Source organism: Lynx rufus, unplaced genomic scaffold (assembly GCF_022079265.1).
Source record: "Lynx rufus isolate CCGP_SWC_20201006 ecotype Redwood Valley unplaced genomic scaffold, mLynRuf1.p SCAF_8, whole genome shotgun sequence".
Lineage (NCBI taxonomy): Eukaryota > Metazoa > Chordata > Mammalia > Carnivora > Felidae > Lynx > Lynx rufus.
In genome coordinates this window covers 88,158,271-88,182,844 of record NW_025814896.1, presented here as the reverse complement: position 1 = coordinate 88,182,844, position 24,574 = coordinate 88,158,271, and the positions used below count along the sequence as shown (strand labels likewise).

Here is a 24,574-nt window from a genome sequence, read left to right as displayed (position 1 = left end):
GTCACCAGAAGCTCCACATGAGGAGCCTCGACTGCAGAAATTTTTATAATTTTGCAACTTCTTTTTTATAAGGAACTTTCGTGCTGTCTACACATCAGGACTTTTGAAACATCTGATAATTTAATGAGTATGTTTTGATGGACACAAAAGTGAAACCATCTGTACTCTGTTGGTATTTATCTTCTTGAACTGGATGGAGGGGATCTCTGAACTTTCTGAATACAGTATTGTCTCCATTACAAAGTTGAGCATGTATTAAAGATTGTGCTGCCTCTGTTGGATGGATTTGGAGAAGACAGCCAGCAAAGGAGGTCTCGAGAAAGGGAGGGGAGCCTGTGGAACAAGAAGTCCTGAGGGTCTACGCATGGCTCACCCATCTGGTGGTGTGGATGGCATAGTGCTGATGGTGCCCCGCGGCAGCTTAGTGCAATGTCTTGACTTTGGACTGTGATCCCCGTTTCACAAGTGTTTAAAAGCTGTTTTTGTTCCCTCCCCCTCCCCAAATAAACATTACAGGGTAGTTACTAATACTTCTTTGGGGGAGGGGGAGGGCTTTAAAATTGAAGAAAATGATTTTCATAAAAATATAAAAAATGGGAAAAAAGTTACTTTTTAAAAATTTTGCTATACAAACCAAATGGCAGCTGTGGAAAGTCTCAATAAAATGAGAATAAATTGCATTTACTGCTGGCAGCATACTGTTTTTCCTAAGGTTGAATTATATGTCCTCATACAGGGAGTGTATGTGTGGTGTATGTGTGAGAGATTTTTGTCCCAAGATGGAACGTGGTTTTAGTTGCATTTTTCATTCTAGTGTTAGGAAGTAGTAAAAGCATTGACTTGGAGTCACGATGCCAAGTGAATCCCACCTCCACCACTTTCTTAGTGCCTTCAGCCTGCACCTCAGTTATAAAGATGTGACACCTCCCTCCTGGGGCTGTTGTGAAAATCAGACTGCATTTAATCTCAAAATACTGCTTGGCATAGGGAAGATGCTTCATTCTTAGTGGCAGTCGCAGCAGTAACATGCACAGTTTGTTTGTTTGTTTTTAATGTTTATTTTAGAGAGTATGTGTGCACGGAAGCAGGAAAGGGGCAGAGAAAGAGGGAGACAGAGGATCAAAGCAGGCTTCTCACTGACCGCAGAGAGCCCAACGGGAGGCTCGAACTCATGAACCAAGAAATCACGACCTGAGCTGAAGTCAGACACTTAACTGACGGAGCCACCCAAGCGTCCCTCTGTACAGCTTTGAACAAAGATGATTAACAGGAAATCCTTGGAGTTGAAAGGAAGTTAAGGAAATTGGATAGCTGTTCTCTTCCTGCCTCTGGGGAAAACAGACTCCGATCTAGAAAACATAAAAGTTCTGTCTGCCTTTCAAATCCTGAAAAAGTCAGAGACCCTGCTAGGTACCAAGGACTGACCTAGGTACCAGAGCTACTGGGTTAACAACTGGACATTGTCCGTTCTGTTGTGGGGATGTTTGAGAACTCATATTTATTCAGGTTACACCTAGCTTGAATCTCCCAGTGATTCTCTTGAGGGGCTTGGTCATATGACAAAATCGTCAGACCCGCCCATGGCTCATGGGCCATGGGTTTTGCTTCGAGGGCTGGTTTTCTTTGCTGCCTTCTTAAAACCAGGATTTGGGCGGGGGGGGGGGGGGGGGGGGATCTGAACTGATTTGCCTGTTTAGACCTTTTTGAAATACTATAGTTATGTCTATTCATTTATTCACATCCTTGAAGATGGGAATGTTGTATTCATTCACTAAAACATTTTATTAAACTTAAGTAGATTACAGAAAAGCAGATATTGTAAACATGCAGTTCCATAAATTTTCGTCAACTTCTCACTTGGTATGAGGTATAGGGGTGTACTCATTTTTAATCCTCCGAGCACCCATCACAGCCGCGAGACATTCAGTGCTTGCTGAATGAATGATATAGATGAGGCTGTGTTGTTGATGAAATCCCACAGGTAGAGTAAAGCAGTGCTGGCTTCATTTGAGTCCCATTCTTGTTCCATGCTTTTGCTTGGTCACAAGGCTGTTTGAGGCTCAGGAGAGATGAATATATCCATCTCTAACGCCTTCATAGCATGGAATCCCATTAGTTACTCCTGGTATCTTATTAGGGAAGGAGATTATAAGTTTAAATAAAAGGTGGAGAAACTCCTCAAAAATCACTATGACTTTCTGCACCACAACCTCTGGTAACAGGGCCCTCCTGCTGGAAAATTACACTGGATGAGGAGATAGGAACACATTTGACCTTGTGCACTTTAATATTGCCTTTATTTTTCTCAACTAACATTTATTCAACCCTTATGCACGGGGACTAAAAAATCAATTAAGATGTGCTCCTTGCTTGGCTCTAAAACCTGTAGTGTCCCACTGGAATAGCAGAGCCTAGACAATGAATGGTAAGGAAGAGGGATGGCCATATTCTTGAAGAATATGAACTCTTATATTTATGTTCTATTTGTACACTCTCCACCAATGAAGTTTTAGATTCTAAATCCAAAATACTGATTGATCCTGGTCCTGAGATCATGTAAAAAAACTTCTCAAAGTTTTTTACATGTGCTGGACCTCTGCAGCACAAATCACCCAAGGTATTCAGCAAAAATGAACATTTCCACCTCTTCTTTGACCTACTGAATCAGACACCTTATAGAAGAGAAAGACAAAAGTCTTTTGTGTTGATAACACAATCTAGAATAACTGATGCACATAAGCTTGAGAACCAATGTCTGATACATGGTCCATGCCTTCTAACAGCTTACACTCTGAACGAACATCTACAGAAGCAGCCATTGTGGACAGAGACTCCGTCTTTGGTCTTCACCGAGCAGCATGGGCAGCAAAACAGGAAGCTTTGGCCTGGTCTTTACTGACCAAACTAACAGTATCCAGGGGACAGGAATCCTATCTGCTCTTCACTGATGTTCATTATTATGTGTCACACAACAAATGCAAAATGTCTTCTATAACCAGAGCCAGGCTAGGAGTTACCAGGAATATGGAGGCCACCTAATTGTGTCTAATTGGCCTTCTTGGATCTAAGTCATCCTCATAACCTCTCAAGAACTCATTCGTGGGGAAAAACTGCAAAATGTGCTGTTTACCTAGAGGCACCAAATCCAGTGAGGTAATTCTCTGAGACCAGAATGGTACTGTCCCCTAAACCCTACCGGGGCTCTCAGGAGGTGAGGGTGTGTCTAAGGTTAGTCCCTGTGATGTTCTCCACAGAAAACCTTTAGCTCCTTAAAAATGGCTGTATAGGCATCATTACCCATTTTGACAGGAGACAACTGAGGTCACTGTTTAACTGGCAGCCGCACAGCATGTACATATGCTAATGTTGGGGGTGCTGGGGAGGGATGGCACACGTGAATGTTCTATGCAACTGCGTGGCAAGCAGATCGCAAACCACAGGCCAAGTACCTGGGCACAGGGCTTTAAATCCTAGACTAAAACCATTCCTGAGCTTTATAGGATACCTACTGGCAGGTGCCCTGAGGATGTACACAGCAAGTGTGCTTGATAACACAATCCAATTGGGGAGGGAGTAAAGTGTGTTTATTTTCTTTCATATATGTTTTTCTTTAAAAAAAGAAAAAAAAAAGGAAAAGGAAAAAAGCCTCCTCCTTTCCAATACTCAGTGTCCACTGGGCTTGTAGTGGTAGAGCCAGGGCCAGCCCCCTAGGAGAAGGTGTAGGAGTAGAAGGCAATGGCATTGGCAGTGTAGTCCATGGGGAGGAGGTGCCCAATATGCCTGGCCCCTAGGCTGGCCCCGCCCAGGGCAGAGGAGTGTTGCAGCTTCATCAGGGTGAAGCTGGAGAAGGAGTTCTGGGCCTGTTTCTCTCTGCCCCGGGTCAGTGCCAGAATGAAACCTGGAGGGAAAGAGGGCATATGACGGAGGTGACAGCAGACCAGCACCCTGTGGTTGAGACCAGGAGAAGGTGGGACAAAGACAGGGAAAGAAGAGGCCCAGGCCCTGAGGCATTCCCACACAGGTCTTCGAGGGGCCCACATGCCAAATCCCTAACAGACAGGGCAGCAGGGTACAGAAGCCCAGTAATGGCTGTGGGGTCCTAGAGCCTGCAGCCACCAAGCACCCAATGCCAGGAACTCCAAGGAAGCAATGGGGTCCTTGAACTACTTCAGAATGTCTAATGGAAACCACAGTTACCCGAACCAACCAATGCTGGGTTGGTTTCCTTCTGGCTGGGACTGTGTTGACTACAAATGTCACCACATGCTGGTCAGCAGCTCTCATTTTAAGTGAGGTTTATCTTTAATTTTTAAAAAGTGGTGCATATTAGGGGCGCCTGGGTGGCTCAGCTGGTTGAGTGTCCAACTTCGGCTCAGGTCATGATCTTGAGTTCATGGGTTCTAGCCCCGCAATGGGCTCTGTGCTGACAGCTTAAGAGCCTGGAGTCTGCTTTGGATTCTCTGTCTCCCTCTCTCTCTGCCCCTCCCCTGCCCATACTCTGTCTCTGTCTCTCAAAAAATAAAATAAAATGTTTAAAAAAAGTGGTGCGTATTTAATAAATCCTTTAAAAAGAACATCGTTTAAGAGTTCAAGGAAGCTGGATGGGACACTGTATAAGGGCTCCATGGCAGAGTGAAGGCTAAGGGCTATGGCCTATCCAAGCCTCTGGGCCCAGGTCCCAAGTCCTCCCTGGGCAGGCAGCTTTCCCAAGCACCCCCTTCTGCCACCCACCCTATACTCACCTTCCCTTAGCAGTTCCCAGCTGTTCCACACAGAGCCCACACACAGGATGGGGAGGCCCATCTCCCTCTGGAACAAGACCTGGCGGAGAGCAGAAATGGCTACTGGGGGCGACCAAACCTATCCAGTGCTGAAGTGGGGTAGTTTCTTAAGTCCAGCCTACCCTATCCCAGTTATTCTCCCTCTAGCCAAGGTGTATGGAAAATAAGGGAGAAAAACAGGGGGATTCATAAAACCAAGGGAGGGAAAGGAAAGGAAAAAGGGTTAAGCAACAATACAGAGGAGGGAAGGGAAGAGACGGAAATCGACAAAAACATGCACCACATTAAACCAATTTACTATATACAAATACAGGTTGCAGGCCGGCCACAGAGGGGAGGCTCTGGACCAAAGAATTTCCATGTGTTACAGACTTTACACGGAATTTTTCTCATACCCTAAGCTCATTTAAAATTGCGCCCCATTTACAGAGTTTGATAGGACAGTCTCAACCCTAATGAGAAAGAGTCAAATCTGGCCCCGCAGCATCCCACCTGCGGGGATAAATGAGGATTCATTTCCCACCTCAACTCACCGGGTCAACCTCAGGCAACACAGCCACAATGTGTCTGCCCAGCATCTCCCCAGCCTTCCTGAAGATAAAACGGGAAAGGGGATCTCCTTGCTGAGCACCTGGGGGAGAGGGGAGGGAAGGGAGCTGGTGAATACCTAGCGAGCTGCCTGTCCTCTGCTATTCCCTCTGTTGCAGGGCAGCAACAGGAGTACCCATAGCTAGCAAAGTAGGAATGGATGCCCACCTCATTGGCATGTAGGTAAGCAAGACTCCAAAGCGGTCTCTCCATCCTTACTCCCCTGCCCACACCACATACTCCCACCTTAGGAGGGGTGTCCTGTATGGAGGAGGTTCATCCCACGTGCATGAGAAGGGGCAGCCCCCCCACCGCCCCGGAAGAGCACAGTGCCACCTGGTCTGTACTCCAGGTTACAGAGTTACTGAGTCTATCCCTGAAGGTCTCTCACCTCTAGGGACCCAAGACCTTACTTGGGCAGCTGGCTGGTGCTCCTGCCTCCCCACCCCCCTAAGCCCCCATCCAACAGCCTGCTGTTGGTCAGCCCCTCCCTAGCTCTGCTCTGAAAGGGTCTCAGTCCAGCAAGACCTAAGAGGGCCCTATAATGCCATGAGGCCTTAGGAATCAAATGAAAGGAGTATGAACCTTATAGTGGAGAAGCAATGTGCAGGCAAGCAAGCCTTATGGTTTAGCTTCTCCTGACACCCAACCCAATAGGCCAAACCTCTCTATGACCTCCTAGGTTTTTGGGTATCATTAGTTGTTTTGTTTTGTTTTAATTATAGATGTGACCAAAGAATTGCTTCGTAAATTTCTCAGACACATAGCCTGCACAAGCCATAACAGCTGTCAAGAAGAGAAACATAGATAATATAAAATAATTTTCATACAACCCACGTGTCCTTCAGGCTCCATTCCAAGGCCCACCAGTACCAAGGCGCATGGGGCAGAGAACTGAAATCACTTGGTCAAAGGGAAATTAGCTTCCAGTTTCCATACGAACCCCATTCCATCCCCCAATTAGGGAGGTCTTTGAGACACTAAATAAAACCCTGCCCCACTTCTATCTAGTACCTTCTGCAACTTTCCGGCAAAACCCAGCAAACCTGCATTTATCAAAGTCCCTATACAGGTGGGTGAGGATTCCTAGCCGATCTGGCACCTGAGAGACAGAGAAAGGGCACAGATAGTTATCAGAAGCAAAGGAAAATAACCAGTTGGCCCACCCAAGTTGACCTTCCTGATGTCTCTGTTTGGAAAGCTGGAATAATGTTTGTTTCTTAAGTTCTAGAGAATATAAAGATTTGAGATTTCTCATTTGAAAAAAGTTGTTTTCCCCACATGGATTCCATCGCTCCTTGTCCTTAGCTTGGATACATACAGCACATATCACAGATCTGGGCTCACCAAGGTGTGTTCAGTAGTTCCTTGAGTTGCTCATGAAAAGATTTCTTTGGGGAAAGGAATCTAAGGACTATCGCACATTGCAACCCTGAGTCACAGGGCACATTAGCAAATTAAAGGCCCTGTGAAGTCCAGAACCAAGAAATCTATTTGTTTCTCCCACACTTCTCTGACCACAAACTTCTCTCCCTTCTTTCACCTCAACAAACTGCCTCTGCAGGTCCTGAGGAACCAGTGCTTCCCCAGAATACACTATGAAAATGGAACAAGGGGGCTACAATTTGGGCACCTACAGTAATATATTAAGCATGTTATGAACATGGTCTCCCTTAATCTTTGAAATGACTTTAGAAGAATGACTGAAGAACAAAAGAGGGAGTGGCAGATATATCGGTGGGTGTAGAACCAATCTGTTGGGTCAGGGTAGCTTAACTCCACTTTCCACGGCAACTGCTATCCAAAGTAATTTCTCTTCGTGGTCCTTCCCCATCCCTCACCTTGGCCCTGGCCAGAGTTTCTCTTTAGTCATCAATCCATGAACTTTGAAAACACAGGTCCTATCTTCCAGCAACTCTAATTTCCTTCACTGAGCCGATCCCTAGCCCCTGTAAAGCAGCTCCCACTCAGAGGTGTCTATCAAATAGATTTCTCTTCCTTGTCTCCCCCTTTACCTCAGGTTCAGCTAAAGGCAGCTGTTTCCTAACCCACTACGAGTAAGCATGGCCCAGACAGAGGAAAAGTCAGTCCCTAATGCCCTGGGTAGGAGATTATACCTCCCTAAGAACTTTCCCTGCCCAACTCTTTAATAAGCTGTCCTCCCTGACCCATACAGGCCAGAGACAGCTCATTGTCCAACACACCTGTGCAACCTTCACCTGCTGTCTCTGAGTACACAGTCTCCTGATCTCACCCTGCACTTCTCATTCAAGCCTAAAATGGCATCTGCCTTCATCTCCCAGCAGGGTCTAGCTGCCCAAGAATGAATTCTAGCTAACCACTTGTCCCCAGCCTACCTATTCCTCATGCCTGAAAACCTCATGGAATGTATCACCTACATCATTGTGAATCCTGTCCTCACTTGGAACTTTTCCATCCTCCAGCTCTGACCCACAAGTCACCCCAACTTCCCTTTGGCTCATCCATCTACATTCCCTCCTGCTCAGCAGCCATTGCCCATCCCAGGTGTGCATGTTTACCAGAGGCAGGGGGAAGTACCTGGAAATAGTTGAACATTGCCTGTTTGATGTAGCCAATGTCATGAGGAGCCGCCTCTAGGTTGTCAATAGAGTCAAACACTATTTTCACTGCTTGGTGTGCAATCCAGTAGGCTGTGGAAAGCAGAGAGGACTAAGTAGATGGGGCAATCTCCCCGGGTTCACAGATAGGGAAACTCAGACCTAGACAGGTCAATGATTAGCATGGGTATTACAGCAAATTAGGTGCCCCAACTCCCAGCCTTGGGGCCTCAGTTTAAACTGTATCTGACCAATCCACTAAGGGAAAGCTAGGGGGAACACAAGACAGCGGAAGCTGTGTCACACTAGCTCCTACCCCAAAATAAAGTTGGTCAGCTGTCACACAAACCACTGTAGTCACTGCCATGAGCTGACCCCAAAGGCCCCTATGAAAATGTACACCTGCTACCTATGAAGAGGTCATGTAGGAGGAGCTTCTATACCTCTCTCCTAGTAGCAGACTGATACAGGATGTCCTGGCACCTGTGGCCTTAACTTTCATAGTGTCAATTTCTCCCAAAGGACTCCAAAAGTGAACACAGGTAGGCAACAACTATTACACTGAGGCATGAATCTGAATCTGGATACAGATCACTGCTGAGGACTAAGGTCAACCACTAGTCTGGCACCTCTCAGTCATTATCCTGTACTCAGAACAACTTTTCAGGAGCTGTCTGAGGAAAGCCCCAAGGGGTCGGGGGCCAAGGGCAGGGGAGAGGAAGATGGGGAGGTGAAGGAAGAGAAGGGTCCAGGACCCCGAGCCAGAGCCAGGCCCAGTTAGCATGAGCTCACCTGAGCCCTCGTCCCCCATCATGTGGCCCCAGCCGCCACAGCCACTCTCTGAGCCATCCGGGTTGATAAGCCTGCAGTTGGAACCTGTCCCAGAGATGAGCACGATCCCACCTGGGGAAAGGGCATGGGAGGCTCAGTGTAGTCAAGGCCCCCCACGGAGCACACAGCTTCTGAGGAAAGACAGGACAGAAACCAGCCCTGGGTTCACCACCCAATCTTGTAGAGATAACCGAGCCCAGCTAGTTTCCTGCCTGAAAGTGGAGGGCCTGAGTCTCAAAGAAGCTCCGTCTACACAGAGCCCTTCTCTGGAAGACAAGAGGAACACGAGCCTGTCTCCTCTCCCAGCCAAGAGACTACCTGCCTTACTGAGTGCCTATTATGAGCCAGGGATTATGCCAGATCCTGTTCACACAGTGATACTGATTCAATATCCTAAACTACATTTGTGAATACAACTGCCCCATTTTAGAGTGGAGGAAATTGAAACTCAGAGAGTTCTAGAACTTCTCCAAGATGGTACACTGGCAAAATAGGAACAGAGATTGAAATGCTGATCTTGCAATAATACCAAGGCCCTTTTACACTGCTACCACAGAGCTCCTCCCATTTTCTTTTTAGCACTTAACTGCTTTCCCAGCCATCCCCATCCCCACACTGCCCCAGGGGCTCCCTCCTCTGCAATACACTCTTAGGTTTCACTCTTCTTGCCTCCCATCAAGATATTGTTCTGCCCTCCCACCTTCTGTCCGGGCCTTGCTCTGACAGGAACTTAAGCCAATAAAAAGAACAGGGAGAAGGGAACGGGGTATGCTGACGCCTGCCTTCCAGATATTGTAAGACAAGTTCTGCTGGCTATCCTGAAGGGGCTTTCCCAAGAAAACCAGTTCTCAATCTCACCCCTCCCTTCTCCTCACCATCCTGCGTAGCCGTGGCGATGGAGCCGGCAGCATCGGTGGTGATTAAATAGCTTTCACTCAGGTAGGGAAATCGGTCCCTCAGCTCCTCCGTCAGCATCTTCACCGCGTCCTCCTGCTCCCCTCCGCTCAGGGACAGGCCCTAGGCCGCAGGGGAGGTGAGCTAGCGAGCAGCACCCTAGACTCAGCTCCTTTCGCAACCCCCCCCCTTCATGGTGTCTGTCCCTTCTCTCTACATCGGGGCGTAAGTCCTCCTTCTACCCTAAACATGACCCATCAGAGGGCTGTGGCTGCAAGAGGAACCTGATCTGGGAATGAACCCAGAGAGGCTATTCAACAATGCCAGGTTTGTAGCATGGGAGGGTCAGTAGTGCCCTGAACAGAAAAGTCAGGCGGAAGAGCAGGCAGAGGAGACAGACTTGGTTTGGAACACACGGGGTTTAGCTGGGCCTGAAGAACATCTCACTGAGGCTATGGCCAGGGAGTGGTCAGCACTACAGCAACTTGAGAGAAACATGTGAGCTAAGAATAACGGCTAACATTTAATGAATGCTTATAGGTCAAGCTCTGTGCTGAGCCACAAGAACAGGTGAGAATCTGTGTTTCTACACCAGAGACTAAGCCCTCAAGGCCTTTCACTTTGTCGTTATCAGATTCATCTAGTGAAAATCGCTGTGTTTCTGTGACTTAATTCCCAGGCTCTATCCCAGACTCACCAAGCTTCGTAGAGGGACCAGAGGATCCACCCCCGCTTTCATCTTGGCCCTGTTCACCATCTCGTTGATCCTCTCCAAACACTTGTCTTTCCCGATCAGCTGGCCCCAAGCAAGGGAAGAGAAGTTACAAAGGCTTACATGACCTGTGTTGCCCCTAGAGGCTGCTGTAAGTGGCCCCAACCACCACCTTAATGGGAGCTACAGAGAATAAAAGCACAACCAAACCCACTGGTCCCTCACTGTGGTCTTTACCCAGTGGTTTGTGCTGAGTCCATCCGCTTCTGCCAGGATCTGCCCATCCTCTGAGAGTAAAAGGACCTTGGACTGTGAGCCTCCCCTACAGAACACAAGGCAGCACTCAGTCTTACTCAGACAAACCTGCAGGTACGGCTAAGCTTATGCAGTCCTTGTCACAGGCAGAGTCCAGTGAGATGGAGGCAGCTTCGGCAAACCCAAGTCCCGTGCCCAAGCCCACTTCTGTGGTTTGGTGTTTGATGTGCTACCGAAGTGAAACGTTCCTGCTCAGCCTCCCTTGGGAATGTCCTACTTATCCTGCAAGACCCTACTTCTCGATCACCTGGTCCTTGAGACCTCTGACATGTGGCCCACCCCAACCCCCACGGCTGCCTCAGTTAAGCCGTATCAGTGCCCCATAACTCTCAAAGATTCTGTTAAGAATGTTTAGATGCTTTCCTATCTGCCTCTCACTAGACTACCAGCTCCATGGGGCCAAGCTCTGGATCACGTGTCCACCCTCATGCCTGGCACAGCAACACTCAGTAAATGTGACTAAAGGGAATGGCACACATCTCTGCTTCTTTCACAATACCTAAAGGCTGCCTTTCAAGGTCCAGTTCCCAGTTCTTCAAGAAACCCTTGGGAGAAACACTGGCCAGATGGCAGGGAGAGTTTATGCCTACTTAGGCAACCAAATGGCAAAATGCTTATTAATGGGGGAAATGGTCATTGGTAGTTTGGTGAGAGGTCTGTGGTGGTGTGATGTACGTTTCTTTATCGATCAGTACTCTTGGGAATATCAGAAGAGGACACCAAACGTCCCACTGTTCAAACTCAAAGACGACAAGAAGTTTCAAGGGTGTAGTCAATGCACGAGGTGGCAGATTCAGTATCCAAAAGAATTTGACAAACTAGAAAAATAGGTCATTATCTTACACATGAATAGAACATGGATAAACACAAGCTCCTGTACTTTTTTTTAACTGATAGGATGGGGGAGATCAACCTTAAAAATTCATGTTAAAAAAAAAAAAAAAAGACATTGGGTTGCGAGCCAGCAGTGGGATGTGGCTGCCACAGAGGTAATCCCAATTTCAGATTCAAAAGTAAGTACCTGGGCTGAGACAAGAGCCACCCTCTATTAAGCTCGGGTTTGACACACCCACATGCACAGAATGCTTTCACTGGCAGGGGACTTGGCAATCCTCTCATTCATCCCTCTTCTCACTTTACACATGTGATAAAAGCCCAGATAGGGCCAAAGTCTTGCCCACAGTCATACAGGAAGCATTATTACAAAAAATCCAGTAAATGAGCTTTTAAGCAGGAAAAATCCAAGAATGACAGAGGGCTCGATCTAGCGTGAGGAGCCTAAGTGCCGACAAGAACAGAGGGGTTCCAGACACTAGTACAGGCTAGCACTTGGGCTACCCTCTGGCAAAGGTCTTTGTCCCGGCTTCCACCACACTCCCACTCCCCACCCCAGTCCAGCAACTTCACACCTAACACCAGTTCAGCCAAACTCTCTCCAGAGTCGGGAATGAGGAAAAGGAACTTCTCTAGCTGGGGCCGGTGGAGTGGGCATTCGTGGGAAAAAGAGGTGTGGTTCCGCCGTGAAACATAAAAGACCCGCGCGGAAAGGCATCGCTGCGCTTGCACACACCCCTCCTCCGCAAGGCCCCCGCACTTCAGAAGCCTAAAGTGGCCAGACCCTAAGGTGGGAGGTCCCCAGCCTGCCCGCCTGGGCACGGGCTTCCTTCCGCCCTCCGACCGTTTCCAAGCCGCCCCTCCCGGGTTCCCTCCGCCGGGCCGCACTCACCCCTCTACACCCCCGTAGAGAGCGGCCATGCCGGTAGTGCGCCGCCGCAGCCGCCGATCCCGCTGTTCGGTTTCCTCCCGCCCACCTGTCCGCTCCGCACCGCCCCGCACCGCCCCGCGTCACGTGAACGTCCACGCCGTCCAGCTGACTGCGCGGGGCGTGGCGCACCGAGCCGCCGCTAGCCTGGGGCGGAACCAGTGAGGGCCTCTGCGGCAACTCCGGACCCCGGCCGGATCCCTCCCCACCTCCTGGACCCTGCCTCCGGAGATGGCTACCAGATCCCAAATGAAGGAGCCAGAAAGGTGTGTCCGGTTCCCACCTGCTGGATACGTCAGTGCCCTGCCCACCCCCCAGCGCCCGGAAGTTGCTGGCAGCCCCGCCTCGCGCGTGCGCACAGCCTGTGAGCCACGTTGGCTGTCGGTGACGGACTCTGAGACTGAGGTGCGACCAGGTCCCTGCGTGGATGTGGGCCCCCGGGGCGCTGAGCGCACAAGTTAGGGGCACTGCGTTAAAAATTAGGATGGCCAACCCGGCACCTGCCTGGAGATGGCAAAAATCACGCTTGCGCGTACAAGCACCACGCAGACTTTTTGCTGCGCTCGTGCCGAATGTGCGTAACCGGAAGTAACTAGAATTGGGCTGGGAAAGAAGAGCCCTCGAGGCTGTCCTTGCAACCCGGACAAGGGGGCGGTCAGCTCTTAGTACCCGCTCAGTTCAAGTCTTTGTGCAGGGAGGGTATTTGCGGGGACATAGACTACAAAACTTTTGTTGCCCTCCAACTACCACCCCACTCTCCTTCTTTACGCGGAATTGGAAAAGGGAAAGAGCGAGAAGGGGAGGGGGCGGGGAATACTAGCCATGGTTAGGAGCCGGGCTGGGGCTCCTGCAGCACTCAGCCGACTCCTCCAGGCTGCTCGGGGCCCACGATGGGACAGCTTGTCAGGTCAGGAGGGAAGTCAGCTGCCTTTGGCATCTCTTCAGCCTTAGGGAGGAGTTCTGGCCTGGTCCCTGCTCTGCCCGCCCCCCCTCCCCGCGACGTAACTTGCATCTCCTTCTAGAGAAACCCTGCATTAGTAGCTTCTTTCCCTGATAGCCACTTGGGTCTGGTTATGTTTTGGTGTGAACCTTTGGCATATATGTGCTTTTTTAGACTGGAAGAGAGGTGTCTTTATCTCATGTCTTAACCTATTTGGGACGCTGAAACACCACAGTGGACCCTTCAAGAGTAGTTAAAATGTAAATCACTGCGTCATAGAGAATATCAGAGAGAGGATTTTTGTATGCCCATTTGTATCATTTACGTTCCTAGAACATCTGAGCTGGAAGGTGCTTAATCTAACACACGTTTTTAGAATAATGGAACTCATAGATTCTGGTGGGATTAAACGGGGCAGGATTTTTAGAGGAGAGGAGATTACAGGTGGATTTGAAAGGACTGTGCCTTTTTGCACACTAGTGCAGTCAGCTTTGGGACCTGTATGTGTGACAAAGTTTCCCTTTGTACTGCTTGTTTAGAAAAGGAAGCAGAAGAGAAAGTGCCCAGATTCCAAGATTCCAATGCAAGGATTAAGTTCACCACAAATTAGCTGATGACCTTGGGTGAATTACACACAATTGCTGCCGCTTCTCATCTACAAAATGGAAATGCTAAGCATCCACCTCCCCAGAATAACACAGAATTTAAATAAATATCAGAAGAATTTTGGAAACCTTAAAGTACTACACAGATTTTAACTAATTTTTATTTACATAGTTAATTACCATGTGCTGTCCAGCACGCTAGCCATATGGGACTTCTGAACACTTGAAATGTGGCTAGTCCAAAATGAGATGTGCTGTAATTGTAAAATACAGGATTGCAAAATAAGCTAACAAACAGAGACCAGCTTTGAAAACTCCCTGAGAGGACAAAACCAGTCTAGTCAAACAAACAAGGCTTAATTTAGCTTATTTTGCAAGACTAACTTGACCTGGGTCATTTCTTGCTTTTTCCTCTAGAAATCATAAGCAAAAACTTAAACTGTTTCCCAAGGTTCGTAAGAAGTAACCACTAACCAATTCCCTATCATTTAAGAAAATTTTAAGGTTATAACAGCAGAGGCCACTTGTAGGCAAACAGGCTTGAGCAATGGAATGTAGAAAAGGCCCACAAGGGCTCCCTGGCTGAGTACAGACAGGCGCATCGGGCCACCCACCTCAAAATATCCATAGGCCCTAACTGACCAATGGGCTACTTACAACCAGGCATAGTTACCAAAAAAGGGAGAATTCCGTACCTGGCCGTACCTCATTTTCCCCCTTTAAAAACAGCCCCCACCCACTGCCTTGTTGTCCACAGCTTCTCCTTTGCTGTTTTGCCTGCTTCTCCCTTGTGGTGTATTCAATAACCTGTTTCCTTTGTTTGCTGAAGGTGAATTCTTTCACCTCCCGAGCCAGCAGCTTCCACCTGATCTTTGCCCCACATTTTGGAGGCCCCATCTATCAAGACAGATACCCCATTTAGACACCATAAATAACCAATCACAGTAAAGAATAGACAGTCACTGTTTTGTCACTAAACAAGCTGTTTTATAACAATATGTGACAACAGTGAACCTCATTCCGTGTTTTGGTTTGAGTGCTCCTAGTTTGCAAACTCTTTATTTTGGAGTGTGCACAGTAAACTTTTACTACTTCAATGACTCATTGGTTTTACTTCTGTTATTTCTGAACTTTTGACAGCATTGTACGTTATAGTTCCATAAAACTCTTACATGTACCTTTATCTCGTTTGATCATTTTACCAACCCCATGAAAATACCAGAGACTTCTAACCACATATTACAACTGAGGAAACTGAGGCTCTGAAACCAAAGTATTAGTTTAGGCTTACACAAATAAATGTTCCTTACTATGGGTGTAGTAGTTATGGGAAGGAAATAAAGATGTTGCAATAGAGACAAGTGTTAACCTCTATTTAGCTTTGTAAAAGTTTAATGGCCCATTATACTGGGCTTGCAACATCCCAACAGCCCCTCCTGTGATGCTCATGTGGTTGGTAAAGTCCTCTTCTGCAAGCCACAGTCTTGTTCTCTGTCTTCCCTTTTTTGTCCCTGTGAGTCCAGGGAGGCCATATTTCCATTGGGAGTGGGGATTGGGGCAGGCAAAGGGGACAGTAGGAAAATATCTTCTCTCCCAAATCCACTTATGATCTTGGGGCAGAGGACTTTGGGGCCCAAGGTCCTCAACAGGTTATGTTGACTTCAAGGCACAACAACTGTTTTTAGTCACTGATGTGGATAACAAAGGTAAAAGAAATGTAGATAAATTTCCTTATAACCTGCAGCAAATATTTGACAAATACTTGAGACAGGCAGAGTATAACATTCCTCCAGGAACACCCAATTGTCTTAATGCTTTGCTGGAGGGAGAAACAAATGGTTAACTGATAAAGATCACAGTAAACTAGTGGTTAACTGACAGAGATCACAGTCAGGCAGGACTTGAGTCTGTATCAGTTTGCAACTGTCTTAATGATTTACAAGAAAAAAAAAGCGATCTTATCAACAGCCAAACTTCCAGAAACCTATAGATTCAAAGTCCTGGGACCCTGTCATCACCCTCCCCTCCATAGGGTAGAAAATCATATATAATCAGTCACTACTCATAATCCCAGGGCAGCTCTTTGTGTCCACGGGTCTTGTCCCCGTGCTTTAATAAAACCACCTTTTTGCACTAAAGATGTGTCAAGAATTCTTTCTTGGCCATCGGCTCCTAACCCCCACATTTCCACATCACTAACCACTGTATTTCCAGGGCTAACCTCAGTACAGGGCAGGTGAGAGGAGTACAGGGCTAACCTCATTGCAGGGCAGGGTAGTTTTGAGCGTGCTTATAAACTATAAAGCACTGTACTGCAGTCATGAGAGGTAGTAAATGCCCCACTGTGAACGAAAGAAGGAAACGAACAATTTTGTTTTGTTTTGTTTTCAATGTTTTTGAGAGAGAGAAAGGAAGACAGAGAATCCAAAGCAGGCTCTGCGCTGTCAGCAAAAAGCCCGGTGTGGGGCTCAAACCCATAAACCTTGAGATCATGACCTGAGCTGAAGTCAGACACCTAACCAACTGAGCCACCTAGGCGCCCCCAAGCTGTTTCTATAGCACAGACAATTTGCAGAACTGATTGAGGAGAGAAAGATGTTTGGAGAAAACAGAAGGGAAACTGGCCTGGGGGAGCAAGAGTTGGAGAAGTGGTCAAGGGGCCTCAAAGGGATCCAGCCCTAATTTGTCCTGAATTGGGAAGCTGCCAGCACAAGTGTGACCTCAGCACTGCTTAGGATTATTAATCTGGCAGGTTCCTTATACCAGGACAAATGGAAGGGAAGAACCTGGAGCAGGGAGACATTTAGAAAGCTGGGGCAATGGCCCAGGCAAGAATGAGATGAACAAGGAATTGATAAGGGATAAGGTAGAGCAGAAGTCAGGAGGAGGGATCCAAGAGGTCCTGTTGATCTGGGATGAGGGCAGAGACAGAAGCTGGAGTTCACTTTCCCACAGTGAAAGAAGACAGGTAAGGAGCTCCCTTACTAAGGATGGAGGTGGGACTCCAGGGCTGGTAAGGCAAGAGACAGGCTCTTCCAGACCTGCAGGACAGTCAGAAGATGTGAGGAGGGGTATGAGAGACAGAGTGCAGAAGCAGGTGTAGATGGTTAACTATAAATAACCTATCTGATCTTCTAGTCTCCTGCCCTCAACCTGAAGATGTGGGGTCTTAGGCCAGTGCAGCCATCCCAGACAATCAGGTTGGTTTATTCCTTCTTCCTGAGTGTGTGGGTGTCTGTGTGTGTGGTTTATATGCATGTTTTGGCCTACGTGTACCTACCTATATGTAGGTGTATATATATTTATTTATATATTTGGACCTGTATAGGCTTCTAAGTGACTTCTGTGTTTACAAGCACATGTATTTGAGACAATATCTTTATGCATTTTTCTGTACTTAGTGTACATATCAAATTACAATTAGAATTTCAATTCTTTTTTTTAATGTTTATTTTTGAGAGAGAGAGAGTACGTGCACGCGAGTGGGAGGGGGGCAGAGAGAGAGGAAGACAGAATCTGAAGCAGGCTCCAGGCTCGGAGCTGGCAGCACAGAGCCTGATGTGGGGCTCAAACTCACTAACCATGAGATCATGACCTGAGCCGCTTAACTGACTGAGCCACCTAGGCACCCCTAGAATTTCAATTCTTTTTTTTTTTAATTTTTTTCAATGTTTATTTATTTTTGGGACAGAGAGAGACAGAGCATGAACGGGGGAGGGGCAGAGAGAGAGGGAGACACAGAATCGGAAACAGGCTCCAGGCTCTGAGCCATCAGCCCAGAGCCCGACGCGGGGCTCGAACTCACGGACCGCGAGATCGTGACCTGGCTGAAGTCGGATGCTTAACCGACTGCGCCACCCAGGCGCCCCTAGAATTTCAATTCTTAAAGGAACCTAAGCAATTCTGGATACGTAGGCACCTCTGAGCAGACGCATAGATGTATAAATGTAACTTTGCAGTGCTATGCTGGAACTGTCTTACACTAGCTCACAAAGAACTAATTGTGCACATCTTTCTAACTTGCATTAGGTGATAATCACATTATAGCTCGAAATTGCCATGGTGGGAATATTTACAACACAGAAATCAATAACTGCTATAAATCAGGTTGTTGTTTTCCAGAAAGCTGCCTGCTAAACACTTACCAGCTCACACTGGGTATATATGTTTTATGTGTGTATGAGACATCTGTGCTCTGTGTGTATCAGTACATATATGTACATAAAAGTACATATATGATGGGGCACCTGGGTGGCTCAGTCCATTAAGCGTCCAACTTCACCTCAGGTTATGATCTCACAGTTTGTGGTTTCGAGCCCTGTGTCAAGGCCTGCGCTGACAGCTCAGAGCCTGGGCCCTGCTTCAGATTCGGTGGCTCCCTCTCTCTCTGCCCCTCCCCCACTCATGCTCTGTCTCTCTCAAAAATAAATAGATAAAAAAAGAAGTACATGTATGAAAGTATGTACCTGTGTAGTGGGTTCACTTTTTGATAGACCACAAACTCAGGGGTGCTAAACTGCAACTCGTTTCCTACAACTAAGATTAATTCCTGTCTCAGTCCTCCGCTATTAATCTAATCATGTACAGGTGAACTCAGTCATTTCAGGTTTCAGTGTAGACCAAACACTTGCGCCCCCCTCCCCCAATAGTTCCCCAGGTTTGCATCTGAGGGCCAGGGTTAAATAACATGCAGCAGCGTGAAGAGGCGCGGCCATACCAGCTGCCAAGATGCCCAGTTCTCCTGTGAGGGCCTCTAACCAGTCTCCCTCTCCTGAGATTTTTCCAGGCCCCAGGAAGCCTCTAGTTGTTCAGTCTAGACTGCCATTTTTGGAACATGTCCTCTTGTCCGGTTCAGAGGGGTTAGTTTCCTTCCTCCTGGGCTCCTGGACTCTCCCTCCAGGATGCTGCCTCCAGGATTAATGGGGGGGGGGGGGAGGAGCATCATGTCACCTAACTACACAACACCCATAAGATAAACTGCAAGCCCATCTCATAGAGACCAAAATGCCCATAGGTCAAGGGCCTCACAGAGGGCCAAGCTGGGGTTTGAACCCAGTTCTTTCTGACTCTAAAGCCTTTCCACTCTACCAGATGGCCCCAGTTCTCAGCAGATTAGGGGCACTTGGTACATACTTTTGGTCAGGATGCCTTAGGCCACTGATGCTCAATAAATCATAGAATTCCAAATTCCGTCATCTGACTTTGTACCAACTGTTGTTACCTGCCCTGACGCTGTGATACAGCAGGAAATCCAGAAATAAGTGTACCCGGAGCGAGGGCCAGGAGGCTGACCCTGTAGGGAGTCTGAGACACGTAAAGGGGTGGGCGGGGGGGGGATGAGTCTCACCAACTTACACTCCCCAGCCTGTCCCATTCCTTTCTCAGGATTTGTTCTTTGGCACCTAGCTGGAGCCCTGGACCCAGAACTTTCTGAGCTGCCTACAGTCTGTGTCCCAGGAGGGAAGGGCAAACCACTGAGGGTGGGGTGGGTTAGGCAGACAAGCCCTGAGGTCAGATGCTCCCAGGAGGGAAGAGGTCCCTCCATTGCAAGGGAGAGGTGGGTAGAGGGGAAGCCTCATCTCTTCCAGGCCCCTGCCTTGCCTATATGCAAATGTAGGGAAACCAGATACCCCCTTTAATAAAATTACTTCTTTTTCCAAAAATAAAGAATTGTAGTTTTTATTGAGACAACTGTAGCAATTGTAAGCAATACTACAGAGAGATCCCAGGGCCTGTAGCACAATATCACACCCAGATATTGACACAGATCTATCAGTCTCCCAGATTTTCCCAGTTTCCCTGTACCTGCTTTCATGTGTACACATGTGTGTGTATGTGTGTTAGTTCTGTGTAGTTTCATCATAATTGTAGGTCCATATGTCGGCTGCCACAGTCCCGTCTCCACAAGGATCCCGCAAAGTGCGACTTTTTTATCCACACTCCCTCCCTTCCTCCATCCCCTTTCCTGATGCTGGCAACCACTAGTTTGTTCTTCATTTTCCATAACCTTGTAATTTCAAGAATGTGATATAAACGGAAGCTTTTTTCACAAAGCACAGTTCCCTGGAGGCTCATTCAAGTTGTCATATGTCTCAATAGCTCCTTCCCATTGCTGAGTAGCATTCCACCATTTGGATGGAGTGCATTTCTTTCTAGTGAAATATTTCCCACATACAAAATCCTATATAATGGACATAAAGGTTATAAAGTTGTGGCTCCTTATCTGCAAATCCTTGAGCCTCACAGAAGAATCTGGAAAATAAGGAGAAACTCCATGTTTTGGCACCCACCCTTGAGCACTAGTGGCTGAGTATTTGTCCCCAGGCTGGCTGGGACTGTTTTCTGGGAAGGGGCTGAGCAGAGCCCAGTGTCCCAAGCCTGCAGGTGTTGGGACCTCAGAAGGGAGAAGACGTAAATAAACCTCTGCCAGACTAGCACCTGTCTAGACAAGGGCCTCTCTTTCTACTCTGACTTCTTTTGGACAGAGGAGGCTGTCCGGAGCCAGTAGAGGCTGGGCAGGGACCCCTCTCAGAGCAAGTCACCACCAGCACCAGCTGCTGCCTGGGGATGGGACAAGTGCAAGGGCAGTCCTAGGATCAGACAGGCCTCTGCCAGCAGGGCTCCTGGAAGGAGGTGAGAATTCAGGACCCAGACCTCTGGGGCTTTGTCTCCCGGAGCTGAGCCTGGCTAGGATCCTCTTATCAGGCACTAAGTGTCTGTGTTTGGACACACAGTAAGCAGCTCAAGCCTTGGACTGGCACAGGACCTCCAGGGAGAGCCCATGAGAGAAGGGGTGGTCCCCTGAGTCAGGTAGAGGGAGAGAAGTGAGGAAAGCACAGGCTGGGAGATTTGCTCCAGGGCAGCCAGGTGTCCTGACTGGCTCTGCCACTCCCTACAGGTGCCCAAAAGACTTCCCTTCCAGCCCAAGCTCCCTCCTCCCAGAATCCTGAGGGTTTGCAACCTCCTCCTCAACTTACCCTTTCTATTGGCCAGAGTTGCATCTCTGTGTGAGGGTGAGCCTGCTCCCTTCTAACCCGGCCCCTTTAGGACTCTCCCAAGGGTGAGAACCCCTCCCTGAAAATCTGACACGCAGAAGTGAGGGAAAGGGCTTCTAGTGGCAACCAGTGCATCCCTTCTGAGCACCTCCACGTGCCTGCCAGGGCTTGAACCAGGCTGCAGGTGGACAGACGTGGGTCTCACAGACTGGCTGGGCAGGCAAGGCGTCACCTCCTAGAAAGTTCACTCAGAAGCTCAGAAGTCACAGGGAGACAGCAGATGAGACTGATGAGGACTGTGGACTCAGTACAAACAGAGGTCAGAGAAGAAAGGGGTTAGAGTGGCCTAGAGCTCTCGGCAAGGCTTTTGTGGAGGAGGGATGCTGCCTGGGTCTTGAAAGACTGGTAGGAACTGACTGGACAGGCAGAGAGAAGGGGCAGGAAGAGCACTGTGAATGAAGTAAGAGGGGTGAGTAGGAGAGTCTGTGCAGGGCAGGGGCCAGGATGAGTGGGATTCTTTAGGATTCCAGAGCCAGGATGCAGAGTGTCTTGTGAGGGAGGGTAACTTTCCTTCCCTGGCCAGTGTGACCTGTGGGGCAGAAGACTAAACAGAAGGAAGAAGAAGGCTGAGCAGTAGCCTAGTCAGTTGAAACAGGCCTCTTGCAGGGTGCCATGCGGGGCTCAGAGAGCTCCTGAGCTCCTTGGAGCTGACCCCTGCTATTGAAATATGTTGAAATACCTGCAAAGAAGCAATGAGACCAGTGGTCTGGTTTGTGCAGGACTGAGGGAGGTCCTGGGATATGGGACTTGCAGTTGTAAAAATGGGATGAGTTGGTCACCCTTTAAAAACAATCCTTTCTGGAGAGGGCCATCCTAGAGCAAGTCTGAAGGGGCTGCCCCAACGATCCATGACACATTATATGACTCAAGTATTTTTTAGGAGAAATGTTCAGATTTCAGCTCTATAGAATTGTCTTTCAGTACTTTAGGAGAGCAGGATTTACATGTGACAGCAAATAACAGAATGAAGTATTACCCACAGAGCAATTCAGGAATGTTTCCCAAATGCTGTTTCCTCAGGAGATGTTAACTGGTAATTCCAGAACAAAGGCTTCCTGTGATTCTTGGGAACACAGTCCTCTACCATCCGTCCGCCTGCCATACCCTTACCGTGGAGAGTTCTGCTGCCTGTCAGTACATTAAGGCTCAGAAAAGCCCCAAGGGAGAGAAACCTGTTTCATCCTGTTTAATGGCTCAATAAACAAGGTTATTTGCACAGAAGGAGCCTTGTCTTTACCCCCGCTGCAAATGCTTTCACCCAACACATACAAATTTTCTCATAATTCCAGACTGGAAAACTCTGGAAAAGAACATAGATCTATAGGATCACCCACTTCATGCTCCTGGAGGGCCTGTACCAACTCAGTAATCCCATGGGCAGACTTTAAAGATAATCCAGTTAGAAGTGTAATTTCCATTCGTGTTGAATTTCTCTCTCTCTCTCTCTCTCTCTCTCTTTTTCTTTAATAATCCATTGTCTTTTAAATGCTGGACTTTTCCCCTCTTCACCCTAAGGCCTCAGGCTTGGGCTTTGATTCTCTCTGGGCTGGAACCACCAGAAGCCTTGGATCATCCTCTTGCCTTGCAGGGTAGGAGGAGGGGCTGGCTGTCCTCCACTCCTCCTTCCCTGGGGCAGCCCAGATTCCGGGTCAGTAAGACCTTGGCCTGCCCCAGCCTTTTCCTCCTAAGGAGAGGGGCAAGGTGGCTGTCAGCTCTCCAGACCCAGAGCAGGGGTCAGGGCTGGCCTGGGAGGCCCAGAGCCTGTTGTGGACCTTCTCTAGCACACTGCCTCTCTCTGGGTGGTGGAATATATCAAAGGAGGTCACTGGAGTTGTTGACCAGATGGGGTTTGTGCAGTCATAAATCCCCGGCTGGGGCACTGGGGGAAGAAAGACAGGGGAGGGATGGTGCTGCCCCAATCCTCCCTGAGCTCTGCAGTCCCCTACATGGGGCAGATCAGGCAAGGGTGTGGCCACAGGTTGGTTGCAAAACCAGGCCAGAGCACCAGTAGAGGGGCCTCCCTGGAGGAGGCAGCATTGGAGGATGGCGTGGAGAGTGACAGATATTACAGTCCCAAACTGGAAGGAAGCTTGGGGCCTGGAAAAACTGTGAAAGGATATAAGTTAGGATCTGGAAGAATGAAAAGTGGGAGCAAGGAGAGCACCTCTGTACAGGAAACCAGGTCTTGAGCTTTCTCAAGGCCCAGGCACAACCCCGCTGTCTGGGAAGAAAGTCAGATAACCCAGCACCCACCCGAGGATCCCAGACACGGCTGAGGAGAATCCACTTTATCTTCACCCAAACCCTAATATCTCAGAAATGGGGTGTCGTGGCATTAAGCTAGGGCAGCTGCTTCTACTCTAAAAACGGTTCACTGAAAATCCCTGGCAATGGGGTGTTGAGAGCATAAGCGTATCAAGCTTACGGCCCTGACAGATGGATACAAGCAAGGATCGATTTTAATGTTCGAGTTAGCGGTGTTTTTTCTTCCCACCTTTCAAGACCTCCCCCACCCCCACCCCCTGCCATATTAGGGGATGTGTACTTTAACAGAAACCCTGTGGGAGAGCAAGGATTGACCTAGCGGGCCCAATGTCCGATGGTGGCATTTCAGGTGCTGTGACAGAGATCTTTGGGCTTGGAATCTTCCCCATACCCCTGTTATCACACCATAGCCCTTAGGCACATGCCCACCCCACGGCCAATCCTGTTTGCTGAGATATCTCTGCTCCCTTTCGGGAGTGAGAGGAGCGGGGGCCACCGTCAGAGGGCCTCGCTGGCCCAGCCGGTCCCACATGGCCGGGCATGTGCGGTTCAGTGGCCGGCTGAGGCCTAAGCAGAGGGGACAGCAGTGCCTTTCCTGAGACAAGTGGGAAGAAGGTATCAGCCATGGCTGACCGAGCGGTGACCCAAGGCCCAACACAGAGCCAATTAGCGGCCACCACGATGGCGGTGGGCTTGCCGCAGCTTCCACGGGAAGCCCCACGTGCAACTGGCGTGTCAGGCTGAGTTAGCACCGGGAGGGCTGAGTGGAGTCCTGCTGGAGGCTGCCTGGATGGGGGAACATGGGTGATAACACTTCCCCCTGGGCTCTGGGGAGCCGGGCACGTGAGCACGCATGCCTCTGCCTGTGCCTGCGCCCATGTGCGTGGTTGTGAGTGCTCATGCGCACATTCACAATTGAGGACTTGTGTGTCTGTGTGCCTGCCTGCTCATGTTCGTTCAGCACGTTTCGTTCATTTAACGTACTTTGTGTGTCTACTTCATGCCGACTTCGTGTGCACTTGGGCATTCTGAGACTAAACGGGCCAAAGTCTCTGCCCTCATGGGGCTTCCATTCTAGTGGGAGAGACAAAAAAGAAACAAATAAACATCTATGTGGAAACACAGTAGTAAGTGCCACGGGGAAAGGTAAAACAGGAAATGGGGTGGGGGAGTTATTTGAGAGTGTCATCAGGGAGGACCCCTCTGAAGAGGTGACCTTCACCTAAATGATGGCAGCCTGTTGAATA

At 48.7% G+C, this 24,574-nt stretch overlaps 1 protein-coding gene and 1 long non-coding RNA gene across 5 annotated transcripts; one reads left to right on the top strand and one right to left on the bottom strand.

Moving 5' to 3' along the window:
* Nucleotides 1-1,167: 1,167 nt before the first annotated feature.
* On the bottom strand, nucleotides 1,168-12,718 carry NAGK (N-acetylglucosamine kinase). Of its 3 annotated transcripts, XM_047067955.1 has the most exons (10): nucleotides 12,427-12,534; nucleotides 10,623-10,707; nucleotides 10,371-10,469; nucleotides 9,655-9,796; nucleotides 8,741-8,851; nucleotides 7,929-8,041; nucleotides 6,384-6,471; nucleotides 5,315-5,412; nucleotides 4,743-4,821; nucleotides 1,168-3,898 (listed from the first exon to the last, which is right to left on the bottom strand). In XM_047067955.1, exons 1-10 carry the CDS (start codon nucleotides 12,453-12,455, stop codon nucleotides 3,708-3,710), a joined length of 1,035 nt encoding a protein of 344 aa, XP_046923911.1. In that variant the 5' UTR covers nucleotides 12,456-12,534; the 3' UTR covers nucleotides 1,168-3,707. The 3 variants fall into 3 exon arrangements, with proteins under 3 accessions (XP_046923911.1, XP_046923913.1, XP_046923912.1); XM_047067957.1 differs by lacking the exon at nucleotides 10,623-10,707 and having other exon boundaries at nucleotides 12,427-12,718; XM_047067956.1 differs by lacking the exon at nucleotides 8,741-8,851 and having other exon boundaries at nucleotides 12,427-12,536.
* A 3,774-nt stretch (nucleotides 12,719-16,492) lies between these two features.
* LOC124503128 (uncharacterized) lies at nucleotides 16,493-22,319 on the top strand. 2 transcript variants are annotated; one of them, XR_006960116.1, is made up of 3 exons: nucleotides 16,493-16,975; nucleotides 17,146-17,207; nucleotides 22,083-22,319. It is a non-coding gene; the product is annotated as an uncharacterized LOC124503128 (long non-coding RNA). The 2 variants fall into 2 exon arrangements; XR_006960117.1 differs by lacking the exon at nucleotides 22,083-22,319 and adding an exon at nucleotides 19,393-19,674.
* Nucleotides 22,320-24,574: the final 2,255 nt, after the last annotated feature.